General features: G+C 39.5%; 1 protein-coding gene across 5 annotated transcripts in view; it reads right to left on the bottom strand.

The window, feature by feature from the left end:
• The window catches only part of esrrga (estrogen-related receptor gamma a), a 73694-nt gene extending 60152 nt beyond the window's left edge, over positions 1-13542 (bottom strand). For 4 of the 5 annotated variants that reach the window (XM_085267340.1, XM_085267355.1, XM_085267348.1 and 1 more), the window contains exons 1-2: positions 13172-13542; positions 2364-2522 (exon numbers count right to left, since the gene is read on the bottom strand). In XM_085267340.1, the coding sequence (XP_085123466.1) occupies positions 2364-2522; positions 13172-13227 (215 nt within the window). In that variant the 5' untranslated portion in view covers positions 13228-13542. Of the gene's footprint in view, positions 1-2363; positions 2523-13167 lie in introns of all 5 variants that reach the window. The other variant, XM_085267372.1, reaches the window with a different exon arrangement.
• Positions 13543-14780: the final 1238 nt, after the last annotated feature.

The following is a 14780-nucleotide window of genomic DNA, read 5'->3' as shown; positions in this document are numbered from 1 at the left end:
TATTTAGTGTTAGCTTTTTAAGGCCATTTTTTAAAAATAAACTATTTTCACTGGATGTGTTGGTTTGTCACAGATGGACATGCATAAGAATAAATAATAATAAACTATAACAGGTAATGAATTATGGCTGAGTTCAAGTGCTTCAGATTTAGAGTCCTGGTATTCCTGTCCCACAGATACGTCTTACTGGGAGGGACACCGTTCTTATGGTAAGTTAGGCTACCTGCCGTGAGAAAAGACTACTCTGAGCTCGGTTTCAGGAGAAATAAAATTCTAAAAATTTAACAGAATTGCAAATCCCCAGATTGTATTTGTTCAGCACAAGTCTTGAGATAAATCCTCAAGTTGTTAACTTCACAGTGCTGCCCCCCACCCCACCCCCTCCCGTAGTTAGGGGATACTGTTATGTCATTGTGTAGGCTTGGCACATTTGCGGCAGCCGAATTCACAATAACAATATAATTTGCAGTTTGTTTTGAACCATAGAAGCGAAATAATGCTCCCCATTTTGGAGCCTAGTGTGTCTCTATCCATGTGTACAAATGTACTGTGTGACTTCAAGCCACGGACTGACTCCATAGCCCCTGGCAAACCTTTACACCTCTCATCACCAGACTTCACTGTCTGCCAACACACTCACATTGTGCTACTAACACTCCTCCTGGTGACTGGCCGAAGGTCTGCGTGAGAATGGCTTGCCAGACCTCTAATTGGCTTGACCCAGACTAACCCTGAAATCCTATTGGACTAAAACTTCCCAGTCTACAGCGCACACGGGAACACACACACACATGCATTTAAAATTAAAGGGCTTCACAAGACCCTAATAATGCACTAATCAATATTGTTCCTAAAGAATGTGCAATAATACAACAATAATAACAACATAATAAATCACAGTAATGTTCATTTAAGATAATCATGTTAGTCAGTGAGATCTTGAAGCATAATGTCCAAAATCCAGAGAGAGAAACCACGATCTGGAGAACAGACAGGCAAAGTTTGGGAAACCCACTTTTGGTTACACTAGGTTCTAATATAGCCTATTTAAATTAAATACATATTCAGCTGTTTTTAAAGTGAAATAATGTACAACAAGTAACACTAAACACAGTAATAATATACTTATTTGTTTATACTAGTCCAATACCCCTGAATTATATAAATTATATAGAAAGCGCATACTTACAGTTAAACGTTCGCTTTCAGGGCATGTCATGCTATCTCTTATCCCGAGAAACTTTCAAAAGAGGAGGAGGAAGGATATGATAACGTTTGTCTATATTTAATGCGTCACACATTTCCTGTGTTTAAACATAAAACAAGAAGCATATTTACAGTATAAGCTCTAAAAATAAAGCAAGACAGCCTCAGCAAAACCTGCCCGGAACAACAGAAAGTCAGAACTGGTTTTGTTGGAGAACTTTAAAGTGAAATTTCACTTTGGTTGAAGCTTTTCATGCGTTCAGGTTTGACTGCACATACAGATGGCATGGAGAATAATTGTAATGGTAAAAGAGAATGTCCTTCAACAAAACGATGTGATTTAAAGCCTCTGCACTGCGACGCATTTGCACTACTGAAGTGTCCTTGAGCCACAAGTTGAATCCAAATTCCTTGTGATACTCTATATATACTAGGGAAAAAATATTCTCATTTTAGTTGCACTGTTTAATCATAACATATAGTTTACAGTGGATTTGTATGTTTTCTATATTGTGGCGTTTAAAAGAGAATTATTTTTTTCCCAAGGGTAGGGAGTTGGGGTTTCCCAAAATTTGAAATAAAAAAAGAGTAGATATTAAAGGCTTGGTCGTACCGTGGGGAACCCCTTCTTGATCCCAAACGACACTGAAGATCACCCTTAACTTGGATTTATAGGCAATTATTTAAAGAACCCGATAGAGGGCAGGTAAAAAAAAAAAAAGATAAAAATACAGAATACTGGTGACACAAACAGCGGAAGATGGTTTGTAAAGCTGATAACATAAAAAGTGTTGTTAAAAATGTAAATTACTTCAAACTAATTTAACAGATAAGGCATATGAATTAAAAAAAAATACACAAAGAAAGACACACATGCACACAACCGTTCTCCCCACATTTGAATAGATGGTGGAGAAAAGTTGGTTCTCTCCAAATAGTCTCAAACACGCACACATCCTGACCAATAAAAACTGGCTTTTGATGTCTCCAAATGCTTGCCTTTTCTTTCTCTTCTTCCGAGGTTTATAGAGGTCAAGTGTGACTTTTGTAGAAAACTCAACGTAGATTTATGGATTCAGTCACTTTTGTTTTGCCCTTTTTAAGTCATTCCCCCTTTCTTCTTTTGTGTCTGTGGTCTTCTTGTCAGTCTGTCTTACCTGGGGTTGTAGAGGGCATGTGCGTCTCTCATGTGGTTGGCCTCCAGTGGATCGTAGCTCTGGTGCATTCTCCAGGCGCCAGCGCCGCATTTACCATAAGACGACTTGGAGTTATCTTCACTGCTGCTGTTCACTAATGGCCCCTTCGATAAGTTCATTCTGTAGACAGAAGCAAAGTGAGAAACATAAGGATGGCGCTGACAATACAACAGAGAAAAGTAGGAAAACAGCAAGTGGGACTGTAAAGCGGAGACATGGCTCCTATGTGTTGCGTAAAAGCCATAAAAACTATCTGATGACACTGAAATCAGTTGTTCAGGGGCAATGGTAAAATAACAAAATAAAACTTAGGAAAAAAAAATAGAAACAGTGACAAGTTACATTTTTGTGTGTTTCTGCTTTCTCAGTACCAGAATCTGATAAGGTTAAAGCGCTGTAGAAAACAAAACACTACTAAACTAAACACAAAATCTTTTTTCATTTTATTGTTTTAATAAAATACTTTCTTCAGCTCAACACAGTGACAAGCAAACAAAAATGAAATGGAAAAACAAAAAAAATCTTCAACACAAAATTACAATTAAGTGGATGACCACTGAATTACAGAGCGCGCTTGAAAGGGCACAGTAACAGGCACACATAATCATTCAGCCCTCAGTAAACATAAGAAAAAAAACTATTATGATTTATGCAACTGCAGAGTTAGGACAGAGAGAGGCAGAAAAGAAAAAACATAAATACACAAAGAAAGGTCCAAGATTTACACATAGGGCAATTTGCAGAGAGCATCTCAAGTAGGCAGAAAGATGAGAAGCTCTCAGACAGACGCACAGGGGACAGATCAGAATTTTAAACTAGTACATGAGACTTTTGTCCCCGAGTTTTACCAGTTTTAACCTCAAAAAACCTTTTTAAATGGAGGAAATATAAAAGTAAAAGCATCAGAGGAAGAACTGCCATCCTTCAATCAAACCCAGTGCCGTCATCAGAAGCAGGGCTGTCGCTGGGGTGATAAGGTCACCACAGGCAACAGAATCAAAAGCATCCCTTACAAAAACAATTTTAAAAAAAGAAAAGAAGCAAAAAAAAGAAAAGAAAAAATTACATCATGGCTGGGCTTGTAATAAAATGATCTGAATGCCCTACTTTTAAACTATCGGGGGAAAATGAAGCGAGGGAAGTGGAAGGAAAAGCAGTTTCCTACCGGTGGATAAAATCTAGAAAAAACAGATACTAATTCAGATTTGGTAAACTATGAAAGAAAACATATAGTAAGAAATTAATCCTTCAAAAATAGTGCAAAGATCTGAAGAGGTGCTTGCTTTTGAGCATTTATGCTTTTGCTTAATGAGAGCGATTATAATAATCACGTCTGCTAATACTAGCCCAATTAACCTAAGACTAATTATTGATTTAATATTAAAACTTTGCCAAAGAATTACAGAGCTGAAGCCAACTAATAATTTCATCCCAAACATGTAAAAGTAGAAATCAGGGAGCACATCGAAGTTAAAAGACAATGAATAAAATAATCTTTCTTTTTCAGGTCTTTCTTTAAATTTTTTTTACACTGTGACACTCCTGTTTGTGTGTGTTTCCTCCAGCAAAGTGTATCGGTAAACAGAGCAGGATGTTGGTATGTGTCGCAAACTGATAGACACGTGTTTACCACACAAACAACCGGCACATACGCACGTGTGTCTGAGTGTGAGATGTTGTCCCCGCTGTGGGTTCCTGTTTATGTGAGGGCCACATAGACAGGCAGGTAGACAGACCAATGACTTGTCTGACAGCCATCCCTCTATCCATCCACAGAGCTGGGTTGGCTCAGTGAGAGGTGGAGGGCCAGGGTGTGTAATATGTAGGTTTTAGTTCCACTCTGGTGAATAGAAGGAATCGATATCTTTCTGCTGCTGCTGCTGCTTCAGACACTTATTGGCTTTGGTTGCAGTGTCACAATGCTATATAGACAGCCAACTATTAATTCTGTTGTTTTTTGTTTTTGGGTGGAGGTGGTGGTGGTGGTGGGGGAAGTGGTTCTGGTGTGACACCAAGGACTAAAGTATATCCACTATGAGGTGCATGTGGTGCTGGGAATTATAAACCATTATAATCAATCAAAAACTTTCTGGCCGAACAAGTAACTCAGGTTTGCGGCAAAATTCGATCACCTTCTCCCGATCCGCCCGCTTACATTCTGAATTAATATTTTCTCCCTTGCCCACCTGTGTGTGCTAACACTGTGACCAAAGTACCCCAGATACTTTGCTGTGGGTTGCAAGACTGAAGACGAGGGCCACTTCTGACATCTAAAAACCAGACGGCGAGGTGATTTACTTTTATTTTTAATGACGGTATCTCCGCAACAATATTACAACATTACCCTTAGCGTTTATTGTATGCCCACAGGCGCTGTATGGAAATCGGACTGCATGAAGTATTTGCTTGAAAACGCTGTAGATTGTTCAGTACTGTGTTTTCATCTTGATTTGGGTTTACATTGTGTGCAATAGTTTAGGTCCTGTGTATGTATCACCAGCCATTTGGGTTCAACTGTCACATTTTGGCTGCAGGCATCTTAACTGCATTAGAAGTAACAGACGCTGTAACAGCTTTTTTAGACAGGGGCTGAAATCAGAGAAATATATTATTATATTTAGGTTTAAACCATAAAAATCACGAACCACGAGAAATACATCTGAAAAGAAAACCCGAGTTTACAAAGTTTTATGATTAGTCTGTATTATGATATTTTAGAGAAACCACAAAAAGCTCTGTCTGATATTTGTATTAACCTGGACTAAAACTGTTTAGGATTACCGAAAGAGATTCTGCTTTATCGCTTTATAACCACATAATCTGATTTTCCTAGTTCTTATTTCATTTCAGAAGAATGAAACTCATTAAAAAAAGCATCTTAAAGCCAACAGACAATTCTTTACATGAGGCATTTTTTTCTTTTTAAAAATTTAATTCAGCACATGTGAATCGTATACTAAAATAGAAACACAGTACTAAACATATGTAAAATGAAAATCTGAATTTTACACATTTTACATTTTTTTTTAAACATCATCAAATAATAAGTCAATTGAAAAATTCAATCCCACAAGTACTCACATATGTAAGAAATAGCTCATATCATAAATATTTAAATATGTATGTAGAGCAAAGGAGAGAATAAAAGAAAAGTGCAATGTATGTGATTCTACCTAACCTATTTCACGCTCCTGTCAGTACATGTAAGCAGCACAAGAACCAGCACATGCAGACATACTATGGATGTGTGGCGGTGTGTGTGTGTGTGCGAGTGTGTGTGTGAAAGCAAGGAGATCGTTGGTGTCTTTCTGATGCTCAGTGACTCGCTCATGTGTTGCTGGCCCATCTGTGAACAGAATGACCATGCCATGGTATGTGTGTACATATGTGTGTGTGCGTGTGTGTGTCTGTGTGTGTGTGTGTGTGTGTGTGACATGGTGATGCAGTGATTGATGAGACAGTTGCCATTCTTGCTAATGCAAAACGCACCTATCCCTGAAGGGAGCAAATGCCACAACACACACACACACACACACACACACACACACACACACACACACACACACACACAAGCAACTGCCCTACCTAATTACTCCTCTCGTCAGGGTAGTGTGACGTCTTGCAGTTACACAGACAATTTGTATGCATAAATATGGATAAACCTACAGATATGAACACTAATAAATAACTGAACTAAAGACTAGCCAATCTCCTCTGCTGCATTAAAAATTCCCGGTGATCCCATTGGTTTCCTCCTCGCAGATAAACTTGTTGGTTCTATTTTCATTTCTGCACTTCTTGTTGCAAATTGCTGACTTTTCTAGATCGTTTACATGGTTCTTATAGTATTTATACTTACTCCCGATAACACTCAGCCTTATACTTGCCTGGAAAGTCTTAATGTGCAAGATCAAAAGTGGCCGTTTTAAATCAAGAAAAAAAGTGTGGTACAGACTTTTTGATATTTGGAAGTAATTAAAAGAATCATTAGATCACGATAAATACTGAGCGGATGCATATATTGATATACATATACGTCTGACGATGTTGCTCTGCGTGTGACTGCATGTGCAGCAGGGCAGGTGGGGTTGAACGTAGCCCTCTGTGTGTGTCTGAGCGGATGTGGATGTGTGTGCACGTTAGCGTTAGCGACGGGAGCTGTTAGCGGGGCAGGCGGCAGATGGGCTGTCGGCCTTAATAGGGACTGAGCGGGTGCAGAAAGGTGACAGTTCCACAAGGGAGGGGGTGTGTGTAGAGGGAGAAGAGGAGCGCGTGTGTGTGTGCATGTGTGTGCGTGTGTGTGTGTGCGTGTGGGTGGGTGGAGGGCGCTGAATGGTAAAGGAAGATAGGGATAAAGAGAAAATGAATTATCTACTGCCATGAATAAAAGAGCGGATCAGCTACGCAGAGGAACACGCATCCTAAAGAAAAGAAGCGTTTTTACCATGTAGGATTAGAGCATTTTTTTAATGTAATTAATGTAAACATAATTCACATAAATGTTCCATGCACAAATACTTTAACATCTGATCTTTACTAAAGTTACCAGTGATGAAACTATGTAATTTTTTTTTAAAAAATAGAGCGATATTTTGGAATAAGCAATAAACGTATATTAACTATTTTATTTAAGCTACATCAAACTAAAAGTGAAAGTTTTTCAAATGTCAAATACAATTTAACTATTGTGTGAAAGCGTAAACGCAGTTAATAGACACAAATGCGCTCTCACTCACTGTCTCTCTCACACACACACACACATACACACATGCACAGAAACAAGGCCTTAATAACACACATAGTTTTCTTGTTTTTACATGTGCAAAATAATGAATTGTATATTAACACGTGACATCTTCTCACACATGCACGGATGTGTGTCAAAGCTGAACCGTTGGTACAGTTGGAGTGACCAACAAGGACTGATGCTGTTGGGCTTGTTTTTTTTTTTTCTTAAATAAAATTAAAAAATTATTTGTGTGATCAACATATTTGTTAGAGACAATTTCCTTTTCACAAAAACACCAAAAGCTGTGAATAATGAGGTAAATATACATATATATGTTGTTATGTACATTTCATTTTTTGTGTATAATGAAGCGGGTGGAATAAACTTAATTAATGAAATTAATAAGTTCAGGGCAGGAAGCAAGAAAGTGTAAAAAAAAAAAACCTTTCTTCAGTCTTCAGTCTTCAGTGTGTAACTGTAAAAATCTTGTCTAATAACTAGAAATCAAAATTCCCTGATTCAAAGAATATACACTTTTGTTGAGCAGCTTAATATCTGAATATACAGTACATTTAGGAAGAACAAATACTTCTGAAAATCATCATGTGATTGTAGTTTATTTGTATGGTGCACCTGATAAAGTTGGCATAGAGAGAAACCTAGTGCACAGACAGGAGATAGAAAGAGTGAAAGAAAAAAGTGCAAGGCAGATGAAAAAAGCAGCAAAAACTAGAGAACTAAACCATGAGGTGGGGTGTGGGCTGGTCTGTCATTCTCTCCCCATCAGGCACACACATGAAGCATGATGGGAGGATGAGAGGAGGAATATTTCACTGTCAGTTGGAAGGCGGCATGGTCATTCATTTCTTTCTCTCTCTCTTAGTAGCTATCCCTTTCCGTTCTACTGTATCTTCCCTTTTTTGTCTTTTTGAACCCCTCTTACACACTGTCGAAACAATGACAATTTAATCATACTTTCAGCTTGGCCGTGCAGAGGGAGAGAACAACCCAAGCAGCGAAACCATAGGGCTCTCCCCATGGGCAGCACAACAGAAAAGTGCCATAGACAGACAAGGGGTTTGAACCGTCACCATTCTCGTGATCCTCTTTAACTCATGGACACACTTTTACACTTTACACACACACATAGAGACATACACACACCTCACCTCTCCATCTAAATCTGCTCTATTGTGGCCCGGTCTGCGCTGTCTCCTCCTATTAGGACTGAGGAGCAGCATTAGAAGCCCTAAGCACAACACGATGGGTACGCACACACTCATGCATACACCAGTCACCGGATCTAAAGCGTAACTCAATAGCTCATCTGGTTGAACTTGATAAAATTCAAATTTAGTGACTCCTTTTCTGAAAACAATAATAACACAGACACCAAAGAAACCTCACAATGTATATAGCAATTCTAAGAAAACGTAATTTAGTTTAAAGCAACGTTTGTTAAAATCAAGCAGATGCATCTACAAAGGGACCTGTGTGCTTTTGACACAGTTCAAATTTGCACAGGTGCAAAACATCCTCTTTTTATTCTGCATTTCTTGAAACTATATACTTGGTCATAGCAGATTTGAAAAGACGGAAAAGTCAGCAGCATTACGGAGAGTAATTCTCAGACAGAGCATAAATGATTTGATAGAACGTGATAATAGTAATAATTGAATTCACATTTTGATGTATGGATGACGGAGATGTATGGATGATGGAACGTGGGGAATGAGAGGATGAGCGCTGTGGAGAGGAGAAGAGGAGATAAGATGAGCGACATTGCCTCTCACTATATATCACTCTCTCTCTCTCTTTTTTTTGATCACTGCTTTGGCATTCAACCGTGCATTCACACACAAACACACACACACACACACACACATACAGATTCACCACCAGTGTGGCAAAATGGCTAATTGCAGTGTGTGTGCGTGTGTGTGTGTGTTTGTGTCACATCTGGTACAGTCTCCCTTACTGCTCTTTCAACACATAAAGGCCGGCACTGACCCGTGACATACTCAGACACACACAGAGCACTGATGGATTGGACATAAATCAGACAAATTCACATCATCAAGGCTCATCCCATTTTGCTCTGTCATCTCTCAGTGGCTTTCTAAGTGTGTGTGAGACAATGCATTTTTAATATCTACATCCACATATGTAGACGCATGTGTGTGTGTAAGAATAAGTCACTGCATTTTTAACATTGTGATAACTTTAACCTGCAAATGGTATGATCTGTGTGTTTATTGTTATGCATTAGTGTTAAGAGTGTGTGTTGCTGTGGGCATTCATGCTTACACGTGTGTCCAGCGGACCTCCTGAGTGCTGGTGTCAGACAAAAGCAAACCCCCTCCCTTCCTTCCCACTTTGCTCTGTCTGTCTCTCTCATTGCGTCTCTCTCTCCCTCTCTCTCTCTCTCTCTCACACTCTCTACCTCTCTCTTTCTCTTTACGGGACCAAATTACCACTGGAATGCCCGGACCCTTCACATGAGAGCGAGGCCGCCGTAAGCATGAGTGCGTGCGTTTCTCTGCGCGTGTGTTTGCAGGCAAATGCAAAAAAACTGACAGACAACAAATTCCATAGGGACAGACAGGCAGGCAAAGAGACAAAAAGAACAACACTTCCTCATATAGGCCATCAATAGGTCACACATACAAAATGGGAGCATGCAGGCACGAAACCGCGGATGGCAACAAACAGATGCAAATTGCACGCTCACACACTCACAGACACACACACGCGCGCGCAGCCAGCAAATCAGCACGGCACATATTGACATGCTTTGACAGATGAATTAAGTAAATGATTTTATAAGGAGATTAAAAGGATTTTAATTTACGCAATCTCTCTTTGGTCCCCCCTGTCCCTCCCTGCAGTCAGCTTTACCTCTCTCTCTCTCTCTCTCTCTCTCTCTCTCTCTCTTTACTGCATATCCCACTTCATAAGCTGAAAAATAAGGTCCAGCGACTAAGATTAAGGAAAAGAAAAAGATGGGAAAAAACCATTAAATGCTTTTCATTGTCTAATCAAAAGCAAGACATATTATCTCTTTATTCTGAATAACAAAACATATGTATATTTCGCTGTCGCACATTTAAACAACAAACGGTCAAAGCATCAGACGGTTGGCCTTCGAGTTAGATTTTTTTCTCAATTGAATTTCTTTCGCGGTTTCATATAAAGTAGTTTGCCTCATCAGGAAAATCAGGAAAAGTAAATCACTGTATGATGGCCAATGCACTTTTCCAAATGTGAACTAAAACAGTGGCATTTGTCGTAGCAGAACAAGAAGCAACACAACATTACGTGTGAAAATCTGGTGCCTAAATCATATTATATATATTACTGTAAGTAAAAAAAAATGTTTGTTTTTCTGGCACATCTTAATTTAGTCCGATGAACGACTTCAACAATGTTTAACCTGAAACAGATTTTTATTTTTATTTTTTTTTTACTCACAATCACAAATAATTTCTTTCCTCTACATTTCCATGTATTTAAAAAGAATTAAATCCAGACACATCAGATTGGAGAATAATTCCTAATCAAATCATATGTGCTCCCTTGTGCTTCTCTTCATTACTGCACTACTAAACCTTTGCCTGACTGATCAGCAACTGTGCAGTTCTCACCACCCGTCCGTTCTCCTTCACACCCACTGTTAAAAACACCAAAATCACTAAAGTCACTGTGGGAAATATATTTTAATGATATGCAAATGTTATGTATATGGTGGCATGAGGGGAATGCAATTATGTTAACAGCTTAAGTGGTACTTGTTGTTATTATTATCAGTATGATCATCATTATCCCTAATATTTTAATTAGTATAGGAAAGCAGTGCCTTAGAGCAAAGAAGGGAACGCCTGAGCCGGGAACAGAGAACGGTGGATGGATGGATCGATGGATCGATGGATGGATGAATGGATGTGTGAAGGAGCGGACGCACAGATGACGGGACCAGAGGGCTCTCTAGAAAACGTTTGAGTGGCAACAGCTTACGTACACTTGCTGAATCACACGCAGGTAAAGCAGACACATCTCATTGCCAAATGTCTGTCAGGAAAGTGTGTTTTTCAGTGAGTGTATTGATGCTTGATGTCTAAACACAGTTTTCACACTTCTTGTCCATTAAGAAGCAAATCCAGTTCAAAAGTTTTTGAAAAATTTGAATTCTCTGTCTTAATCTGATTTAAAAAAAAAAAATCAAGACTCTTACACCTGAGCCGTTACAGGTCCTTAAATTCCACCCCACTGTTTTGCAGTTGAAGGACCAACATAGAGAAAGCTTGTTTGGATGCAATCCACAGGGTTAAATCCTTGTAAAGTGTCCTAAATTCAGATTTTGCTCTACTGAAAATTCAGTTATTCCCTCTAAAAGGGGAACTGAAATGATTGATATTCTCAGACTCTCTAAAAGCTTGATTGGTCATACCGCAGTGATAATAAAATAATCATTTAAAAAAAAAAATCCTGCACATATTATGAACATTTTAATTTGTGCTCTTTAAGCATTTACTTGTTCAGAAGGGGCAATTTCTCATATTTGCTTAAATGACATTTTAATTCAAACAGACTGAAAGTTAAAAGACAATTTTTTTAAATTAAAAATATAACAAAAGAATATTTTCATGTAAAGTAGTGGTACAGCTTATCTCCGTGTATTCTCTTTAAAATGCCTCTATATTCAAAATGCTTTACAAGTGAGTGGGGCGTGTGTGTTTTAAAACAAATGACGAGAAAGATTGAAAATAAAATGAAAAATTGCCAATTTTCTTTAAAAAATGTTACAGATACCATTTTGGGAAATATTACAGTACAACATTTTGCATGAGCTTCTGCTCTGACTTTGTTCTTTCAGTTTTCCCACTTCCGACTCTCTACCGTAAAAAAAACCACCTAAACTGTGGCTTTGATTTAGTGTCACTCATTCAAATTTAGTTCTAAGTGGAAATTGGTTAAATCTAAGCATGTGTTTTAAATCTATACATATACGTTTATATATATAAATGACCATAAAATCTTTGCTTTATTTATGAGCTTTGCAAATTTGAAAAGGTGAATGCCAATAATTTTATACATACAGACAAAACAGGTCTGTCCGGCTACTGAATCACACACGCACAGTGTCGGAGGAATGTTTTATCTTGTCCTGTTTAAGAAAAGAGTTAAGCAAATACTGCTATACTTTAATCATTTGTTTGTTGGCTCTAATTTTGTTTTTTAAATAATTGTGCACACAATAATCTAATCAAGCAAACTGCTGTCCACTCTGCCAATCACTTAATCTACATTTTGCACAGATCTAAAAGAGCAAAGCATTGGCGAAAGGAGCAGCTCAGCAGCACTCGTGTGTTTGTGTGTGTGTGACTGTCTCTAATTCCTGAGCGGGGCCACACGCTGAGCTGCCCGTCTGAAATTCTACCTCCTCTGGCATTTAAGAGCGCAGCTCTCCCCCTTTCCCTCTCCCTCCTCTCTTATGGGCCCTTTCCTACACGCTGCTCCTGTAACCTTAATGCCCTGTTATCTCGCGGATTCTCTGCTTGGATGAACACATACTTTAACCACACATGCATAAGCATAAACACATGCACAGGTACACACATGCAGACATGTACTGAGAAAGTTTGTCCCAAGAACAGCCTGACTTCAAGTAAAGTGTTTGTTGAAAACAGCGAAAGTGAAAATGGAGCAAACAATGTGTGTTTGCAGGCAGGTGTATTGTGCGTATGTCTCACTTTCAGGTGAAGGGACAGAAATTTTGCTCCTCTGCCCACTAAGTAAGAACTGCTGTCCAGATACTGCAGCCACACACTCACACACACACACTCACACACACACAAAGACAAGAGTGAACGCGTGCTACCTGACAACAGAAACAACCTTGACACGGTGCCGGCCACCTCCGCTGCATACCAGCACATACACTCACTCACTGACTCACACAGTCACTTACAGTGGAAGACAATGGCAATGACAAGTTGGATGATCAATAAAAGGATAATAGTAAAAGGTAAAATTTACCTACTCTTGTTCAGAGTGCATTAAAAAACACTCGGATAACGGGTGTCCTACCGAATCCATCGGCGATACCGGGTCATTGTCATGTCAACCTCCTCAGGGTAAATGGCAAGAAATTAAAAACAAAAAAAAATCAAAGTTTTTTTTTATATCTCTCCTCTCTCTTCTTTTCTCTTCTTTCTCTGATCTTCCTCTCTTTCGGTCCTTCCTTCCACTTGGAGTGAGCAATACAATTACCGGGCTCTGCGCTGCCTGCACTGATCAGCTCTGCGTGTGTGCGTAGAAGTGAGGGAGCATGTGTATGCAGTGTGTATGTCAGAGTGTGAGAGAGGGGGCTATAGGCACACACACAGCCAGCTAGTCAGGCAGTTGGGACAGAAAGCTGTGCTGCTGTCCTAATCAACGACTTAAAGCCCCGATAGCGGCTCATGAATATTAAGCAGCATTTTGCATATGTAGTCCCTCAGGTCCCAGTTGTGCTGTGATTGGTGGGTGCTTCACCAATAGCTGCAGGGAGGGGCGGAGAAAGGGGTGGAGAAAAGAAGGGAGAGCGAGGGAGAGAGGGAGAAGAGCAGGTGGAGAGGGAGGGATCAGACAAAGAGCACGGAGGAAAAGGGAGAATGAGGGAATCAGGAAGGAAAGGAGGAAGCAGAGAGGAGAATGAGACAGGTGCGAGAAAGGCTTAAAGCAAGACAACCTGCTCTCCTTTTACTTAATTTCTTTCTCTCTTTATCAATCCATCTCTCTGATCTTTCTTCAATGGTCTCTCACTACCCCGGTCACTCCTGCTCTCTGCATGCACCTGCATAGGTAAAATTACATCCTCACATAAACTGTAATGTTAAAAACTGACAATATATTTCTTTCTAACAATGAAAAAAAGTTTCAAACCAAAAAGCTGACCCTCTTTCAAATAAGGTCTAAACCACATAAGTTACACCATGTTATTAGGATGTTTTAAGGACGCAGATACTGATTTGTGCTCAAACGGAAAACACAAAACTGACCTAATCAAATCCAGAGAAATGCAAGATCAAATAGTGTATGCTTGACCATGAACCCAAAGCCTGAATACTGTGTCACACCGTAAACACACAGGCACAGCGCAGCAGAACCCATCGCAGCCCAGCAATAAAATATGAGATTATAGCAATTCCAGAGCGCTTGTCCTTTGTTGTGGAATGATTTGGGCATGATTGGAACAAGGTTTTCCCTGCTGCTTGCTGTTTTGTCAAGTTCACTTTCATCTCTACACCAGCAGGCTGTGTATTCCCAGTATTTCCGAGCACCTTGGAATGTGAGTATAGGTACTGCGACTGGGATTCTCCAGGAAAAATTAGCTCACCGCTTCTCAGTTTTAGAGCAAGGAGGAGACAGCGGAAAAGAGAAAAGGGAATGCAAGAAGAGCGGGAAGGGCCTTGTGAAAAGGGAAAAATCTGAACCCCGCAGGGACACTCCGAATGATACACGCACTCTTTCTGTCTTTCTTTCCTTTCTTTTTAACTAATGTCTTCCTCCTTTCGATTAGACTTTTTCAACATGTCCTTACATGTCATTTTTTGGGTACCCCTGCACATGGGATGGCGGAGGAGAGAGAAGTGTAGCGAATACAGGGA

Source organism: Mchenga conophoros, linkage group LG1, assembly GCF_057382185.1.
Source record: "Mchenga conophoros isolate Kocher_MC1m ecotype Shallow Benthic linkage group LG1, M_conophoros_male_GT1.1, whole genome shotgun sequence".
Lineage (NCBI taxonomy): Eukaryota > Metazoa > Chordata > Actinopteri > Cichliformes > Cichlidae > Mchenga > Mchenga conophoros.
The sequence above is the reverse complement of the archived record's forward strand: the minus strand, read 5'-3'. Positions and strand labels throughout refer to the sequence as shown.